This window comes from Pygoscelis adeliae, unplaced genomic scaffold, assembly GCF_000699105.1.
Source record: "Pygoscelis adeliae isolate BGI_AS28 unplaced genomic scaffold, ASM69910v1 Scaffold595, whole genome shotgun sequence".
Classification (NCBI taxonomy): domain Eukaryota; kingdom Metazoa; phylum Chordata; class Aves; order Sphenisciformes; family Spheniscidae; genus Pygoscelis; species Pygoscelis adeliae.
The window spans coordinates 84156-99992 of NW_008824857.1; the positions used below are offsets into that span (position 1 = coordinate 84156).

Below are 15837 nucleotides of genomic sequence, written 5' to 3' on the forward strand. Positions count from 1 at the left end.
AGCAGGATTTTCCTGGAAAAGGGATGAATATTTGTTTGCTCTCTGTGATTTTAATTTCACTAAGTCCCCTGCTGTACTGTGCAGCTCTGTCTCCAGTGATCCCAGCTGCTCTACTGGGTCTTGCTGGATATCACTTCTCATTGCTCTCTTCCCTTCTTAGGACACTGTTTAAGGAGAGCAGGCGTGTACATGGACACCTCACATCAGTCCTGTGAGTATCGCGCAGCATTCCTTTGGAGTGATAACTGGTGAACTCCGTTCCCTGGGGCCTGGGTGGATCATGCAGAAGCACCTGAGCTTGCTTGGCTCCCATCAGATAGTTTGGCGCTGCTTCATTTGGGGCGGTCTAGGGAGAGTAGTTGTTTGCGTGTGACATCTCCCAACGACAGCCTTCCTGAGGTGCTTTAGCCTTACAGTAAGCTCAAATATAAGAACTTTTCCAGGTTGCCTCCTGGCCTTGTTCAACAGACTGGAGTCAGGCCTCTGTGCTAGTCCCTGGGAGGCAGATCAAGGTAAAATGGAGTGTGATGCCAGCACTGTGATTATTGCTACCTGTTCAGTCGGTCCTTACTGGATTCTGGATTCCCTCTTTCTTGTTGCCTGGTTAAAGGAGGGGTACAATGAGCTCAAGCTAGTGAAGATGGGTGAAACAGGCTTGTGGGTGGCAAACCAAGAGAGCCATCGGAATCCAGCTGGGCAGGTGCTTTAATGCCAAAGGGTCTCATGGATCTTGCTGGCAGTCTATAACAGATGATGATACGGACTTAGGCTGATGTCTGTTTGACAGACGGTCCTGTTCTTGGCACTGGATGAGCGAGGGGAAGTGTGAGAAAGAGTATGAAATAGAGTGTAGAATCATCCTTCCCTCAGCCATACCACTCCGGCAGTTCAGGGATGTCTTGTATCAGAGATTGCATCTGACCAGACCAAATGATCTATTTTCCGTGAATTTGGCAGATGCTTTTGCATCCTTGACTTCTTCTGGGAACCTAAAAGAAATGTGTAACTTTTCTCCAAAACAGTCTCTGTCAGTTTCTCTCTGGGTATTGCTATAGTTAGGTCAGCAGCGGGTTCCTGTAGTAGCTCCTAGCCCTGCAGCCGGTGCAGGAGGTGTCTGTTGAGTGCTTTCACTGCTCTGCTACCATTTCAAGACTCTGCTCCGCTCCCTAATTCATTCCCCTGTGTGGGAGTTGGGGCTTCCTAGAGCAGCGACCAAATGTCATACGGTTTTGAATCCTAGCAACCTGAGATGCTGCCTCTGTTCCCTCGGTTCTTTGCAAAAGACTCAGTGGATCATCATTAACAGGGCCCAAGTGTGCTCCCTAATTGGATGCTTCCCTGTGGGCATTCAGTGAGCCATGTTTCTTTTGTCTCCCTCAAAACAGGGTGAAGAAGAAAGTTATAGCTCCTACTAAGGTGAAAGTGAAGGTGAGTTCTTTGTTTTCTGGTTCTCATGGTTGACATACACCAAGAGTCTAGTGTCTGCCATCTTAAATCCTATATTTGAGCCTTGTACCTATACATTAGATACAAGGAAGTTGTACTGTGAGCTAGCTCTTGTCAGTATTGGGCTTGAAAAAGCAACTAGAACGGCAGCTAAAATTGATGGCAGCAGCAGTCGGGAGGGAGGCGGGGGGCCGGCAGGCGCAGAACGTGCCTATTCTGCCTTTTATCCCCAAATCGGGAACCTTCCCTTCCCTTTTTAGCAGTAAACCCTGCTTCTGTTCTGACTCTGCCTTCTCTTGTGATTTTTGTTCCAGGAATCTTCCTGCAAGCCCGATAAAAAGGTGTCGGTTTCTGTTCCTTCGATGCACTCAAGCAGCACCTTAGCTCTGTCTTCAGAGCCCCAGGGGGGGGCTCTGGGCATCAGTGCCCAAACCAGAGAACTCTTGTCCCTTGGGACAGCCCAAGCGGCCAGCAGCACTGGCACTCCTGCTACCTTCATGGATGACTCCTTGGATGAGGACTTAATTCACAATCCCACTTCCTCCCTCGAAGCAGTCTCTAAGGAACTGGCTGTGCTGAACAGCAGAGCGGGAGGGAGCCCTGACTTTACTCTTTCTGGAGCTCCAAAAGCTCCACCAGAGAAGATCCCAACTCTTACATCCTCAGAGGAGAAGAGGACATTTCCAAAGTCCAACCCTTCCCCTACATCATCCTCTGGTTCCCTCCAGTCTCCTCTAAATTTCCTGGCTGAGCAGGCCCTGGCATTGGGCCAATCTTCTCAAGACAAAAAGACAGAGAACTCTAATTACAAAGAGCTCTCCTGCCAAGCCTCCCCCAGCAAAATCCTTCCTGATGCACACCAGGCTAAACAGAAACACCACAGCCTGGTCCGGCCAAGCCACGGGCCTCAGACCTCCACCCCAGTGCCGGGTTCTCAGGTGAAGGTCTTTCACTCAGGCAGCCAGCTACAGAAAACTTTCACCTCCCCGGCTCCGTTTGTCAAACTGCAGAATCCCAAGTCCTCCTCCCCACTGCCCCAACGCTCCCTCCTCCAGCAGGTCAAGTCATCAACCAAAGCTCAGAGCTTCCATTCCTCTGCGTCACCGGGCAGCACCCAAAATTCCGGCAGCTCCCACAAGAGCCCAGGCTCATCCTCATCATCTCTCAGCTACACAGGAAAGCACTCAAGTGGCTCTAGCTCTTCAGGACAGTCTTACAAATCACCCTTCGTTTCTGGTTCCCTCTCCAAGCACGGGGCTTCTTCCAGCAGCTCCTCATCTGGAGCTTCTGCAAACCAGGGCTGCTCCTCTGGGAGCTTGCTGCCCAGTGTGCAGACCCCTTCCTCGGGCCAGGTGTCCAGCCGCCCGTCTTCAAGCTCCTCGGTGAAGAAGACGCCCGTTTCGCAGAAGCTGACTCTTGTGGCACCTCCTGGAGGTTCAAACGGAGATTCTAGCGGGGGCACTCAAGGAGTGGCCAAATTGCTGACCTCCTCCCTAAAGCCAGCTGTTGTTAGCAGCACCGCATCTTCTACCTCTGTGCCGGTAAGCAGGGGTGCGCTGGCCTAGCCTAAAGCCAGGAGAACGCGTGGCACTGTGTCAAGCCATCTCCTAACTTGTTCAGACCTGCCGTAAATTGGTGACTTCAAAAGAATTTCCTGAAAGTCTTGAATGACTGTCTGGATCGTGGCTGCTTAGGCTCGGCAGTCCTGGCCTTTGCCATGGGCTTGCACTCCAGAATTCAAACTTTCATTTTCAGCTTAAAGTAACAATTAAGCAAAATACTGTTCAATAATGTCTCATGAAGGACTCCTGGGTTACCTATGCAGACTTGTGTAATTCAGCCATTGTATTTAATGGTATAAGGACCTTAGTTTTCACCTGTAGCAAAAAAGTAATCGTTCCTAACGCTGTTGTATTAATTTGTTGTTGGCTGCTCATACCTGCCTTCTTTTGTGGCACGTGGAAAGAGCTGGGCAATTAAATGAGTATATTTAAATGGGCCTGGAAACCATGTACTGCTCAGGCTGTGTACCTTGTCTGTTACTGAGATAGAGAGCTGAAAAGCATTCCCCAGTGGTATCTCTCTCCATGGGAGAGATCTCCAATAACATTCTTAGGTGCAGGCATACACCAAACCGTGGTGCCTTGAGTTGTCAGCAGTGATATGCTGCTAGAAGCGAGTAGGAAGCATCCTCCCTGAAACTCACAGGCAGTGTGTAAGCTTCTCCTCTGCCTAATGGAGGCACGGTTCCAGAGTAAAGGAACAACAGAGTGAAATCCAGTACGGTCGCATTTAGAAGAGCATAGCGTCCAGCAGCTGGATTGCCAGTGTCCTGGGCGCCTCAGGAGTTGGCAGCTCTTGGGCCCTGGCTGGGAGGGCGCTTCTTGCAAGGAGGAATGCTTGAGCGCTCCATGTTTTGCAGTTCTTCTTTAAGTATGAATGATGCTATGCCTTGGTTTTCCTACTCCTGACTGACCTTTTCTGTTGCTTTTCAGAAAGGAACTAGTGGAGCTGTGCTGCTAACGAGTTCTTCCTCCTTAAGTGTACTGGCTCCATCCTACAAGTCCAGCAATCCAAAGCTGCCAGCTGCCCTGAGCTCCACCCCATTAGGTATTATCTCTCCTATTCATTCCTTCCCTCTTCATGTCATCTCCTTCAGTTCAGACTCCTCCCCAAAAGCAGGAGTATCAAAGGATGCAATAGTTACGGGACCTGCTCCAGGAACTTTCCACCATGGCCTTGGCCACAGTGAGTATCCTTCCTGGTCATGCACGTGTGTGTTACTTGTGCCTGTGCTGTCAAATAACAAGAATGCCAATGCTCTGCTGTGTTAACCCATTGCAGACCAACCCATCTCTCTTGCTGTTGCTTCGTGCTGTAGTTCATGCACTTGCATCTCCAGCAGTTGCATTTGGAGAGCCTTGGGCACATCCCCGTAGTTAGCCCAGAAGTCCCAATAGCTGGAAGCTGAGCTATAGGCTAACTGCTGCAGCTCTTCTGCTCATTTCTGTCTTCGATGTGTATTTGTTCTTTTTTTTTCCCCCCTCTCTTTTCTTTGTTTTTCTCTCTAGGTCTTCTAGCTGGCTTGCACTCCAGCCCCCACCATGCAGCGCCACTCCCACATTCTGCCCTGTCCACTCATTTACCGCAAAGTTTGCCAGGTAACTTGTCAGATGGTCGTGATTTGTCTTCTGCGTCGTGAGTCATCCCGTATCTCAGCAGATACTTCCTCTAGGGGTGAAAGCAAAGTGGTTGTCCACGTTGTCCGACTGGTGCGGTCGTCGCTAAAACCTGCGGCCTCCCTGAGTTACAAACCGAGGCGTAGCCCTCTGTGTCCTTTACTGTTTAGTTAGCCAGGGCAAACTTGTGCGTTTCTGGAGTGATGAGTCCTCAGTGCTTATAGCAAGTGTTGGTTCCCGGAGGTACTCAGCTTGCTGCTTGCGTCGTGGTGAAGAATTATCCCGCTGGGATTAAAGCTGTGCATGTTTATGCACAGTCTGCCAGGACTGCCCGGGAATGAATATTCTGGCTCTGTGGAGTTTTGTTTCTGGTCTGACACATTTTATATAGGTCACCGGAATGTCTTGCATCTGTGCACTGAGCTAATTGCCTGCATCTCCTTCGCGACAAGTTTGTAGTGTAAATGGAGACTGCTTTACTTGGTGTTGACAGCGTGATGATTTTGCAGTTAAGCCTGTTCCTGCCCCAGTTTGATGCCTGCAGAAGCAATGCGTAAAACAAGAGATTTCCAAAGAACAGCACCTCTGCTCATAAATGGTGTCCTGCCTGGTGGGCTGTGAGCGTATGTAGAGGAGGGAGAGAAGTAAGGGGGGTCCGTGCAGCATTCAGAAAATTGAAATGCAGGGCCAGCAGATCAGGCTTATCTGCCTCCGGGGGTTGTTTATCCCATTGGTAATTGCTATTTCTGCTTTCTTGATCAAGTGTTCTTTAGCACTTACTTCAGTGTGGTTCAGTGCCATTGTCTTAGTACCCGCTCCTGCTGTGATCGTCTTACTGGGCAATATGAGCCTGATTTAGGAGTGGATGTGCTAGCCTAATACTGAGGCCATTAGGTGTGTGGATAACCTGCTGGAGTTAACGTGGCCTCCCGTAGCAGTCATGGGGTAAAAATGCCCTTGACCGCTGAGCGCAGTGCTTGTTCGATGAAGAAAGAAGAGAGTGCTGTGCACCGGTGAAAATTGAAAGAATTTGTTGTCTTTGCTGCTTTTGCTGGAGCTTGTCTGAGGCAGGTTGTTATGCTACTCTGATGCGGTGGAGCAGAAGAAGAAGGTACTAGCAGCAATCACTGGTGTGACAGACCCTTCCTTCTCGTTTGTAAATTCACAGTTACTGGAGAGTGAGGTGATTGATTTCGGTTTGAACATGGGATGTGAAATATATTCTGTGTCACTGAGAAGGAGTTCTGTCCCATTATTTGAGGGAATTTAGAGTGGTTACTTCACTGTTGCTTATAGGGCTTGTAACAAAAGAATTTTTTGGTGGACTGCTGCTCTTAAGCAGGACATAGTGCTAGGAGCTGCGAACAGACAAAAGGTGACTAGGAGTAAGTGAAGAAAAACTGACCATTGAGACAGCTTCAGCAGGGACCCGCTTTCTCACTTGGTGTCTTCACGTGAAGATTGGAGATTGAGCCTAGTGCTATCATCTCTGGGAACATTACCGGTTGTGGTGTTTTGTAGAACAGGGTAGATATTTAAGTGACCACCGTAATCTTAAAATGTATTCGTTTGTTTTGTGGAATAAACTGTGGTTGGCTGTATAAGCAGGTGGCCACAGCTGCATTGCTCTGTCCGAAAGCTGCGAGGACTCTGGCGTGTTGGGAGGTTGCTACGAATGCAAGGAAACGTCGATGTCTTAAACGAAAGCGTTTATACCAGCGTTCATCAAAAAGCATTTGAGCAAGGAGCATCCAGTGCTTGCTTGTGTGTCGTCACTGCTGCATTTGCTGGCGGAGGTGCCTGTGTGCTGGTGCTGTGGCGATGGCTCTGACTGCTCGCTTTAGAAATGCGACGTGCTGGGGCTGAGCTCTTGCATGGAATGAACTGTCCTTGTCCTGCAGAAGAAGCTCTCGCTACGCTGCTCAGTGCCACTGCTGCTTACCTGCACGCCTCAGCACACCCATTTGTTCATCCTAGTCTGATAGTAGTTCTAATTGCCCCTGGAAAACTTCTGCTTCCTTAAACTTCCTTCCTTTTTCTCTCTTCAGTGCATTTTCTCTTTTCCCTCCACGTCTGTTCCTTTCTGTTACTTCAGCGATTAGATTCCTGATTCCTGTTGCTATCAGTGGGCACCTTAAAGCCTTCATTACAACAGCAAAGGTGTACTAACGGTGTTATTTCAAACCACCTTTAGATGCAAGGCAGCCAGCACCATGTACTTCTAGTTTCCTAGATGGGGAGACACGGTAGGGTGGCTTTTAGAGAAGGGCATAGGCTAGCTAGTCGACGAGCAATCTGAATCTATGCCGTGGTGCTTTTGCTGGGAGGCCACAGGAGACCCTCAGTGCTTCCTGTGAGCCTTACTCAGGAGCAGAGGCAGGGCGGCTCCCAGCTGTGAGACGTCTCCAAGCACGTCCTCTTACCCCCTGATTCCTTGGTGCTGGAAGGGAAAAGTAGGTCTTTCTGTGCGGAGAGATCTGGCTGCCCCAGCTGCATGCAGCTCCGTGGAGCTGATGCCGAACCCCCTTCCCACTTGGTTTTATTTTCTTCCAGATGCTTCTCAGCTTCACGGCAAAGGGTCCAATGCACAGCAGCGCAAGTTGTGACGTCTGCAAGGAGGGGAGCTAGAGCACACATAGGATAAAACCAAGAGGAACAGGTCATGAACTTTGGATACCGGCTGCCTCTTTTTTTTTTTCTTTTTTTCTTTTTCTTTTTTTTTTTTCCCTTTCTTTTTCCCCCTCACGACAACTGGAGAGACTGAACCGCAATCAGGAACTCATTGGTGCGTTTGCTCAGAGGCTTTCAGAGCTAAGCACCCACACAAAGGGCCACCTTGAGCCATGCCCCGATGAGAGAAGCGTTTTGTAGCACTGTTTTATTGCTGCTGCCCTTCACGCATTCCCTGGCACTGGCAGGGGCTAGAACCTGCAGGGAGACTCGGGTGGCTTGGCTTTCTTGCAGTGGATTCCCACCCACCTGGGTCTATATCTGCCAAGTACCTCCAAGTCCAGTTACCTCCTTGGTCTCCCAGTGGAGGGTATGAAAGGTGCTTCTTTCTTCTGCTTTGGATTTACTTGGATAATTCTAGCACTGCCAGTGCTTTCTGAAGACATTTGACTAACTTTTCAATTGTACTATAAAACTGTGCTACAGTTAATTGGAGGACTTAACATTTCCTGTGTGGTGAATGTAGCGAACCACTTAATGTTCCCCTCTGGAGGAGAAGGAAGACTCTTTAGAGAAACATTTTTCGATGCAGTCATTGACTTTGAGAATTCTACGTCTTTCCGTTTTTGGATTTTTTTTCCTCTTCCTCAGTTTTATCTTCATTACCATCGAATGCATTGGATTGAATGGGACACTTCTCAGCATGTCACATGTATAGGAAGACATAATTCCAGTGCCTTTTATGGTGGAGCAAGAATGGACTAGTGACACACATTTCAGCCCTATTTTGTGTGCTCCTCAACCCTTTTTTAATCATTCTGTATTTAAAATGTATTCTGTTTTATTTAATAGAGCTTTTTATGGTTGCACATCAAAAAAAAGCTGCACTGTCTGGACTTCAGTGGTGTCTCGGTGACTGCGAACACAGTACCAAATCCAGCAAGAGCACCAGTTCTTATCCGAGTTTGTGCAAGCGGGTTCCAGACCCTCCCCCTAAAGCCATTCTTTCCTAGGGTCGTCAGTTGTGATCTCTTTGGTGGGCAGAGGGAATGATCTAGATAACCAAGGTCACTACTAGTCAAATGAATTCCAGAGAAGAATAATGCTCTCCTCGATGATTTCTGCACTAGGATCATGTGCTTGTCACAGCTGCAGGAATGGGGACCATCTGGAATCGGGGTGTGTCTTTTCTTTGTAATTTTTTAACTCTTAGACCTAAATACTTCTCCTGAGCACACCCTTTCAATCTGCGCATAGCTAAGGGCAGGCTGTGGTTCCAACTGAGCTTTGTGGGTTTTGATTTTCTGCTCTTGCCCCAGTCTGCCTTCTCTCAGGCCCCCACAGCCACATCTGAATCGTGCAGTAGTAGTGCTGATCCGCATAGACTTTACTGGTATTTCAAGCAAAAGCTTGCAGCCTTCCTTCTTGAGCTTTGGGGAAGGATGCTGACACTGAGTATACCAGCAAATATCTGCTTTAGTTTTCCCCATTTTTGGTAAGATCCAAGATGGATTGTTTTAAATTTGAGCTGATACCTAATTTCCCAAGGTCAGTGCATTGTTTGTATTTAAAAAAAAAAAAAAAAAAAGCAGCTCAGATTCAGAATTTGTTTACAGAAAATACCTAGGTTGTAGCAAAAGAGCCAAAGACAGAACTTGTGTTATTAAAACTAAGCACAGCAGTTATGGATGGACTCTGAGCAGTGGATGTCGCGTGGTTCCCGTTGAAGGCCTAATCCTGAGAGGTACTTTGCACCTTCAACTTCCCATGGTAGCTGAAAGAGCGTTCAGACACCTGGCAGGATAGGGACTCTCAGCGAGTGACTCGAGGTACTGGTTCTACTCCCTCTCTTTGCTTTCACTTGAATGCTTCTGCTGGGAAGCACCCATGTGCGTGGCCAGAGCAGAATGCCCTCCTTCTAGGAATTTAGCGAAGCCTCTTGCCTCAGGGAAATGTTTATTTGGTGGAAATTCTGTGGGATATTTTTTTTCTTTACATGCTATAATGAATGAGTGAATGGTATGGAGCAGAGTCGCAGCAAGGCAGAACCACGCAGAGACCTGACAGCTGATGGGGAGCCAGGAGTCTGGCATCTCTGCCTTGACGAGGCAACTTGCAACGCTTTCGTGATGGTGTGGGGAGGCGAGGCTCCCATGGCACTTACTTAGTATGGCAGTTCCTTTCGGGTGTAAGAGCTGCGGTTTACTACTATATATTTTTTTGTGTGTGTTGGGACTGTCTTGCTGAAGATGGTGGGGGTGGTATGAAAACTGTTAATCTTGTACAGAACAACCGAATAAATTGTTTCAAAGTTTCCAAAATGCTTTTTTCCCATCTCCTTACCTCTAGTTTCATGATTCCGTTTTCAAAAATTTGTGTTTCAGCTTGGATGATCATCTCTTGATCATCTGTTTCTTGAGTGAGTAATGAATTATTTGCTGTTTTAACTAAAGTCTCTTACATGGTAAGTAAATTACAGCTCTGTTTCTGGCCATCGTGGTGGTAGAATTGCATATTCTCATTCAGTATGCTCCTGCTGATGCTTGACGTTGACATCTGCTGGAAGGAACAATCCTGGAGCAACGGTGGGATCCTGCGTGATCATTTCATTCGCAAAGGTACAGTAATGGGGTTAACTCCCAAAGCCAGGATGGATGTGCAGTGAATGCTTACAGCTGCTTTTGTTGACAGCAGAGTTTACCGGGGTTCGGGTATTAGCCAAAATTTGGGAAAAAGCAAATGAACGTGTTCTAGATGTGGAAGCCCCTGGTACCATCCTACCTTAATTCCCTCTCTTCCTGCAGCTGCAGTCCCGTTTGTTAGTGCCGTTCAGTCCTATCTAATGCTGCTAATTAGTCCCAGCTCTAATGCTGCTCCAGCAATTTTCCTCTTGGAAAAGCGTCAACAGCTAAAATGAACAGTCTTTTTTTTTAACTTTGACTCTGAAATGGGATCTTTCTATAAAGCCAAAGATCAAGAGACTGCCGTAATTAATAAAGAAAAAACAACTTCTGATTGGAACCACTGCACTTTTATTTTGTACTATAAATAGAATTCCCCTCTATTTCCCATTCCCTTACACAAGTAAATGAAACATGTAGCTGCATGTAACTCCATCCAGGAAAATACCAGCACAAACGGCTTTTAACCATGAGGTAAGCTAACTGTGTTTCGAAGGCACTCTGCGTTTCAGCTGCATGCTTTACACTACCCTCTTGTGTTTGGCAATACAGCCATCTCTTCACGTACTTCTTGGTGACCTCTGTGGTGTATGAATGCTCCTCCTGGGTCTACGGCTGACGCCATCAAATTACATTGGCTTCACTCTTCCCCAGCAGCATAGGCACGTAGGTGAACAAAATGATGGTGTTTAGGTATTAATGTGGCGATACTGAAATCAGATGTGTAGCACGCCTTTGTTTTTACAGAGCTGGTTTTCTCAGAGGACGATCCCATCATTTAGTCAGTTGTCCACGATGAAACTGTCTGGCTTACCAACATGCAGCTGACGTAACCAGCTCCTGCTGGTCACCTCGGACTCATCTTGACCTTCAGTCTCCCTAATGACCGCTGTACGCAGCGTTTAATGCGACTACGTGAGTATACGTTGAGGAAATGGCAGGTTCTACTGAGTCTTTGGACTTCAGGTACTTCACTGTCCTAAGGCTTCTTGTCTTGGTTTTTGTTAGGTTGAGTGATTAGGTAGGGATGAAGAGGGGGAGAAAGTTTTGCTGTAGTCCTGACAAATGTGCTTTCCGCTACTGGTGGTGCTTTTCTGCAGTGTATGACAGCAAGCAGTGTGGCTTCGTAGCATGGCTGGGGCAGAGGCTCTAGCATTTTGGAAGACGCAAAGGAGGGCAAGGATTTGCAGTGATCTGGTAGTCTAACAAGTGGTGCAGCTCTGACTAGCTGCTCTTAAGAAAAAGTTTCTAAAGTGGATGGAGCGCTGTGTAATTACTTCCGGACACCAAGACTGCCAACTCCTGGATCGACATCTCCTTGTTGAGGTAACTGTTGTACTGAGCCATGGTTAGCCTTCCGCTCTTCAAGGCATCCTCAATTGAGAACTTTCTACCAGACTTTCTGTCGAGGATCACAGATGATTCCCCATTGGGACCCTTTATTGAGATCTCCTCCCAGTCACATTCCTGACTCTTCAGTTTGACAAACAGGCTCCATTCAATGAGGCCAAACACGTGAGCTTCCTCTGGAGACATTTCTTTTCCTGTATCGGGGTCAATGACCACAATGGAGCGCCTCAGGTGGTTCTCTCTTTGTTCCCTCTTGATAGCCACTGTCTTGAGGCGATTCTGGAGTTGCTCGATCTCTGCATCTTTTTCTCTGGATAACTGCTTCAGTTCATCTAACTCTCTTTCCAAAGCTTGGAATCTGGAGTCCAAGTTTATTCCACTGTCCACGTGGGTCATGTTTCTCAAATCCCGAGTTTCTGTTGCTGTGAGTTCAATCTCTGACTGCAGTCTCCTTGTTTCCATCAGCAGGTTCTGTTTCTCAAGGTGTAGTTTGTGGTTTTCCTCCCTTAATAAGTCTAGCTCCTTCGATGACTTGGAGTTGTTGAATTCCACCTCGGACAGCCTGGTTTCGAGGCAGTTGATATCTGCATCTAGCTCCCTCTTACGCCTACTTTCTTCCTCCAGATTGCTCTTCAGCTTTTGAATCTCGTACTCCGTGTCTCCTTTGTCCACTTGGACGCTCTCTGAAAAGACCACTTTCTCTTTGACCTCCATCTTCTCCAAAGAAAGGAGCTTCTTTCTCAGGGCTTCTAGTTCAGTTTGCAAGACTTGTCTCCGGTGCTTCTCTTCTTCTAACTCCAGCTTAAGGAGGGAGTGCTCCTTCTCTTGCTGGGGATCTTGCTGAAGGATCACTTTCTGTTTCACAGTCACTCGTTCTGTTGTCTCCCTCTCCTGTTCTTCCAACTCGTTCAACCTAATCTTCAGCCTCTGCACCTCCAGTTCGGCCTCTCTGCGGGCCTGTCTTTCTTTCTCAAGTTCTTCTAGCTGACGCTCTAGCTCAGACCGCCTTCTCTGCAGCTTGCGGAGTTCTTCACGGAGGCAATCAATTTGCTTCAGCTCGCTCTCAATGCTCTGAGAGAAGGAGTTGACTTCAGCTTTCAAGGCAGGATCTTGCTCATACTTCACTACTTCCTGCTGGACCACCTTCTCCTTCACCTGGGAAAGTTCTTCCTCCTTCTGTCTTACTTTCTCTTCTTGGAGTAGCCGCTCCCTCTCCAGGTCAATGTGTTTCATCTGTTCATCTGCTAGCTGCACTCTCAGAGACTCTACCTCCTCTCTAGTCTTGGGGTCTTCCCGAAACTGCAGAATTTCTTGAACAACTTCTTTTGTATGCACTTGAGGTTTGGTATCTTTCAAAGCTTGTATCTCTTGTTTCAGCTGGTAGATCTCAAGGTCAGCTCTTTCAATTGCTCCTGTCCTCTCTATGATTTCCTCCCGGAGTCGCTGTAGCTCCTTTTCAGTTTCTGGATCATTCTTGTACTTAATGACCTCCTTAATGACTTCTTTGACTTCTACCAGTGGCCCTCTGTTCCTCAGAGCAGCCAACTCATTCTGGCAGCTCTTCAGCTGTTCGTCACCACCTCGGTATCTCCTCTCCTGCTCTACCAGCTCCAAACGAAGGTTGGCAACTTCATTTTCAGCCTTGGGATCTGGGCGCACAATCTCACGCACTTTCTCCTGGACAACCACCTTGGCGTTCTCTTCTTCCAGCAGCTGGATCTTCCTGAGCAGCTCAGCCTTTTCCCGCTCATTGGAACGACCCTTGGACTTCTCATCTTCGTACTGGCGCCGGAGCTCATTCACCTCTCTCTCAATGGCTAAGTCTTTCTCTACCTTCAGCACCTCTTTGACGGTTATTTTGCCCTCGGCGATGGCCCGTTCCTTCTCAAGACGTTTGAGCTTGTCCCGGAGGAAGCTGAGCTCTTCCTCGTGCTTCTGCCGAAGGGCGGTCTCCCTCTGCTTGTTCTCTTGCAACATCCGGAATTCCATCTCCAGCTGGGGATCGTTCTGCAGCTTCAGCACCTCCTTCTCCGTTACCTTCTCCTGCTCTTTGTTCTTCTCGCTGGACAGGACAGCGATTTGTTGGCGTAAAAGGGTGACTTCGTTCTCTCTGGTTCCTTCCTGCCTCCTGAGCTCTTCCAATTCTTCTTTGAGCTTCAGGATTTCATCAGCTTGAGCCTTATCTTGTTCAATACGCAGTACCTCTTTCACTATGTACTCCTGCCCTCCTTCCCTCTTCTCGTGCTCCAAAACGCGCAGCCTGATTTTAAGAGCCTCCAGCTCATCCTGGAGCACCTGGTTCTTGCGCTGCTCTTCTGCTAGGTTTTGCTGCAGTTCGTGGAAGCTCTGCTCCAGCTGAGGGTCGGGCACTTTCTTCAGCAGTTCTTTCTTAACAACAGTTTCTTGGGGCTTCTGGTTTTGCAGGTGGACAATGTTGTTCTGAATGGCTTTGATCTCAGCTTCTAGCTGTTGCCGACGCTGAGTCTCATCCTCAAGCTCTTTCTTCAACTTCCAGACTTCTTCCATGGGCCTCACAGATTTTTTGGTCTGGACAAAGTCCTGTGTCACTTGAACCTCTGGTTGCTGTTGTTGAAAAAAGAACGCATAGTCAAAAAAACCCAAATAATTATACTTCTGGTACTTATTTTCAGTGCCTCCTGTGACAAAACGACAGGAGGACGTTGATCTTGGTTAATGGAGGTTGCCTATTGCAAATGCTGAGTGGGGGTTTTTGCAAACAGGCTGCTCTTGAACTGCTCTGTGGATTCCCAGCCTGAGAACTGCTTTCTGCGATGCCTGTTGCTGTCAAAACAAAGCTTTTAAGCCACAAGGGACGCTAATTCTGGCATGGGTTTGGCAAAAGAGGTGTTAAAACTGATGTGGAGCTTCCTAGGGTGAGTGGGAGATGGGACTGGGAAACACAGAGGGGTTGTCTATCTGATTTAAGTGTCTGCTGATTAATGATTTTGGAGGCGTGAAACACTAGATTTGTTTCCAGTTCAACTCGTAATAGCAAAGGCATACGCATATATTATTTACACGACTGTCCTTTCAGTATCGTGTTGCTCCTGGTGACCGCTTACCTGCCGCAGGAGGCTCTGAGCGAACTCCAGATTCTGCAGCCTCTGTTTATTCACAGCGTTTACTTCGGTGAACTTGGCTGCCAGAACAGCTTCCTGCGGAACAAAAATGCATTGAGAAAAGGTGGTGGAACCAGGGGTGCTTGGTCAAGACTTGCTGCACAGAAGCAATGGCCAGGCCCTAAAGAAGTAACCCTGGGTGCTCTTCTAAAAACCTACAGTGGTGATCTGCCAAGCTTTGGGGGAGGAAGAGTGATTCTCGTGCACACACACTCATGGTCATACTGTATGTTTCCTCCTCAAGATATGCAAAAAGAGATGCAGCCGAGGAAGAACCGGGTGGACGCTTCTGGCTGCCTGCCTCGACAGGCAGGATGAGTTTAAGGCAGGTAGCAAACAGATCCTGCATAAATAAGTAGCTTGTGGTCTGCTCTCACTGTAAGTATTTCTATCTAGCACGCAGTCCTCGGTGGTGAAATCTCACTCTCTGTTTGAAAGTCTCGGGAGGGGAAAAATTTCAGGGTTTTGGCTTTTCTCCCCCCTTTCCCCTTTCAGAAGGGAAGTGCCAAATCCAGTATTTTCCCTCTCTCATTCTGGCCAGCCTAGTCCAAAAAAATGGATGAGTTAAGAATGATGAAAAATCCCTTCCCCCCCGATTCTCTGCCCTCCCCTGCAGTCCCCTCTGGGACCAAGGCCACTGACAGTAAATATAACTGTTCGCAAAATCCCCACTGGTCCATAAGCTGTCATCTGCTTTAGCTCGCTGTAGGCCACCCCTTATTTACCTCCTCTTTCACTTTTGCGGCTGGAGACTGTAGCCGGGGCTTCTTGCTCATGTACCCATTCCGGCCGTTCTCTAGGTCGAGGATGGACCGTAGCTTCTCCGCTTCCAACTCATAGTCCTGTGGGAAGAAGTTCCCAGGAGGAAAGTGAGATTACTGGGTCCCCTTCATGCACAGGTCCCTCCTAAACCCTGGCTTTAATGACTTCTTCCCTTGACCTGTGTGTTAGGCGAGCTGCTGAGGATGGTGGGATGTGGAGCACTGTTGGCAGGACCTCCCAGCAGGTTCTGAGTCGGGTACTGCCCTGTGACCATAACAGCACCGCTGCAGGTGTATGCTGACCTTCCAGCTACCTTTCCAAGGCTGGGCTTGGAGTGGAAATCCTCCTTTCACAGACAATAAATCTGAGCCAGTTGCCACGCTAATGGCCACATGATGTCAATGTCAGAGCAGATGTAACCTGGTTTTAGCTCATCAGTTGACTGAGCAAGGGCACTAGGCTTTCTTTAGGTGGCTCCTTGTAGGATGTAGGTGATTCTGCCCCTCTGCTCTGCTGTGGTGAGACCCCCCCTGGAGCACTGCGTCCAGCTCCGGAGCCCTCAGCACAGGAAAGACACGGACCTGTTGGAGCGGGTCCAGAGGAGGGTCA

At 48.2% G+C, this 15837-nt stretch overlaps 2 protein-coding genes across 4 annotated transcripts in view; one reads left to right on the forward strand and one right to left on the reverse strand.

The window, feature by feature from the left end:
- Nucleotides 1–7300, forward strand: part of UBN1 (ubinuclein 1) — a 23121-nt gene extending 15821 nt beyond the window's left edge. The window contains exons 12-17 of one of the 3 annotated variants that reach the window (XM_009324297.1): nucleotides 161–211; nucleotides 1386–1428; nucleotides 1761–2987; nucleotides 3942–4194; nucleotides 4518–4607; nucleotides 7179–7300. In XM_009324297.1, the coding sequence (XP_009322572.1) occupies nucleotides 161–211; nucleotides 1386–1428; nucleotides 1761–2987; nucleotides 3942–4194; nucleotides 4518–4607; nucleotides 7179–7231 (1717 nt within the window). In that variant the 3' untranslated portion in view covers nucleotides 7232–7300. The remainder of the gene's footprint in view (nucleotides 1–160; nucleotides 212–1385; nucleotides 1429–1760; nucleotides 2988–3941; nucleotides 4195–4517; nucleotides 4608–7178) is intronic. The other 2 variants (XM_009324298.1, XM_009324299.1) reach the window with 2 other exon arrangements.
- A 3007-nt stretch (nucleotides 7301–10307) lies between these two features.
- Nucleotides 10308–15837, reverse strand: part of PPL (periplakin) — a 46250-nt gene continuing 40720 nt past the window's right edge. The window contains exons 20-22 of the mRNA XM_009324312.1: nucleotides 15192–15308; nucleotides 14410–14502; nucleotides 10308–13909 (exon numbers count right to left, since the gene is read on the reverse strand). Coding sequence (XP_009322587.1) covers nucleotides 11225–13909; nucleotides 14410–14502; nucleotides 15192–15308 — 2895 coding nt within the window. The 3' untranslated portion in view covers nucleotides 10308–11224. The remainder of the gene's footprint in view (nucleotides 13910–14409; nucleotides 14503–15191; nucleotides 15309–15837) is intronic.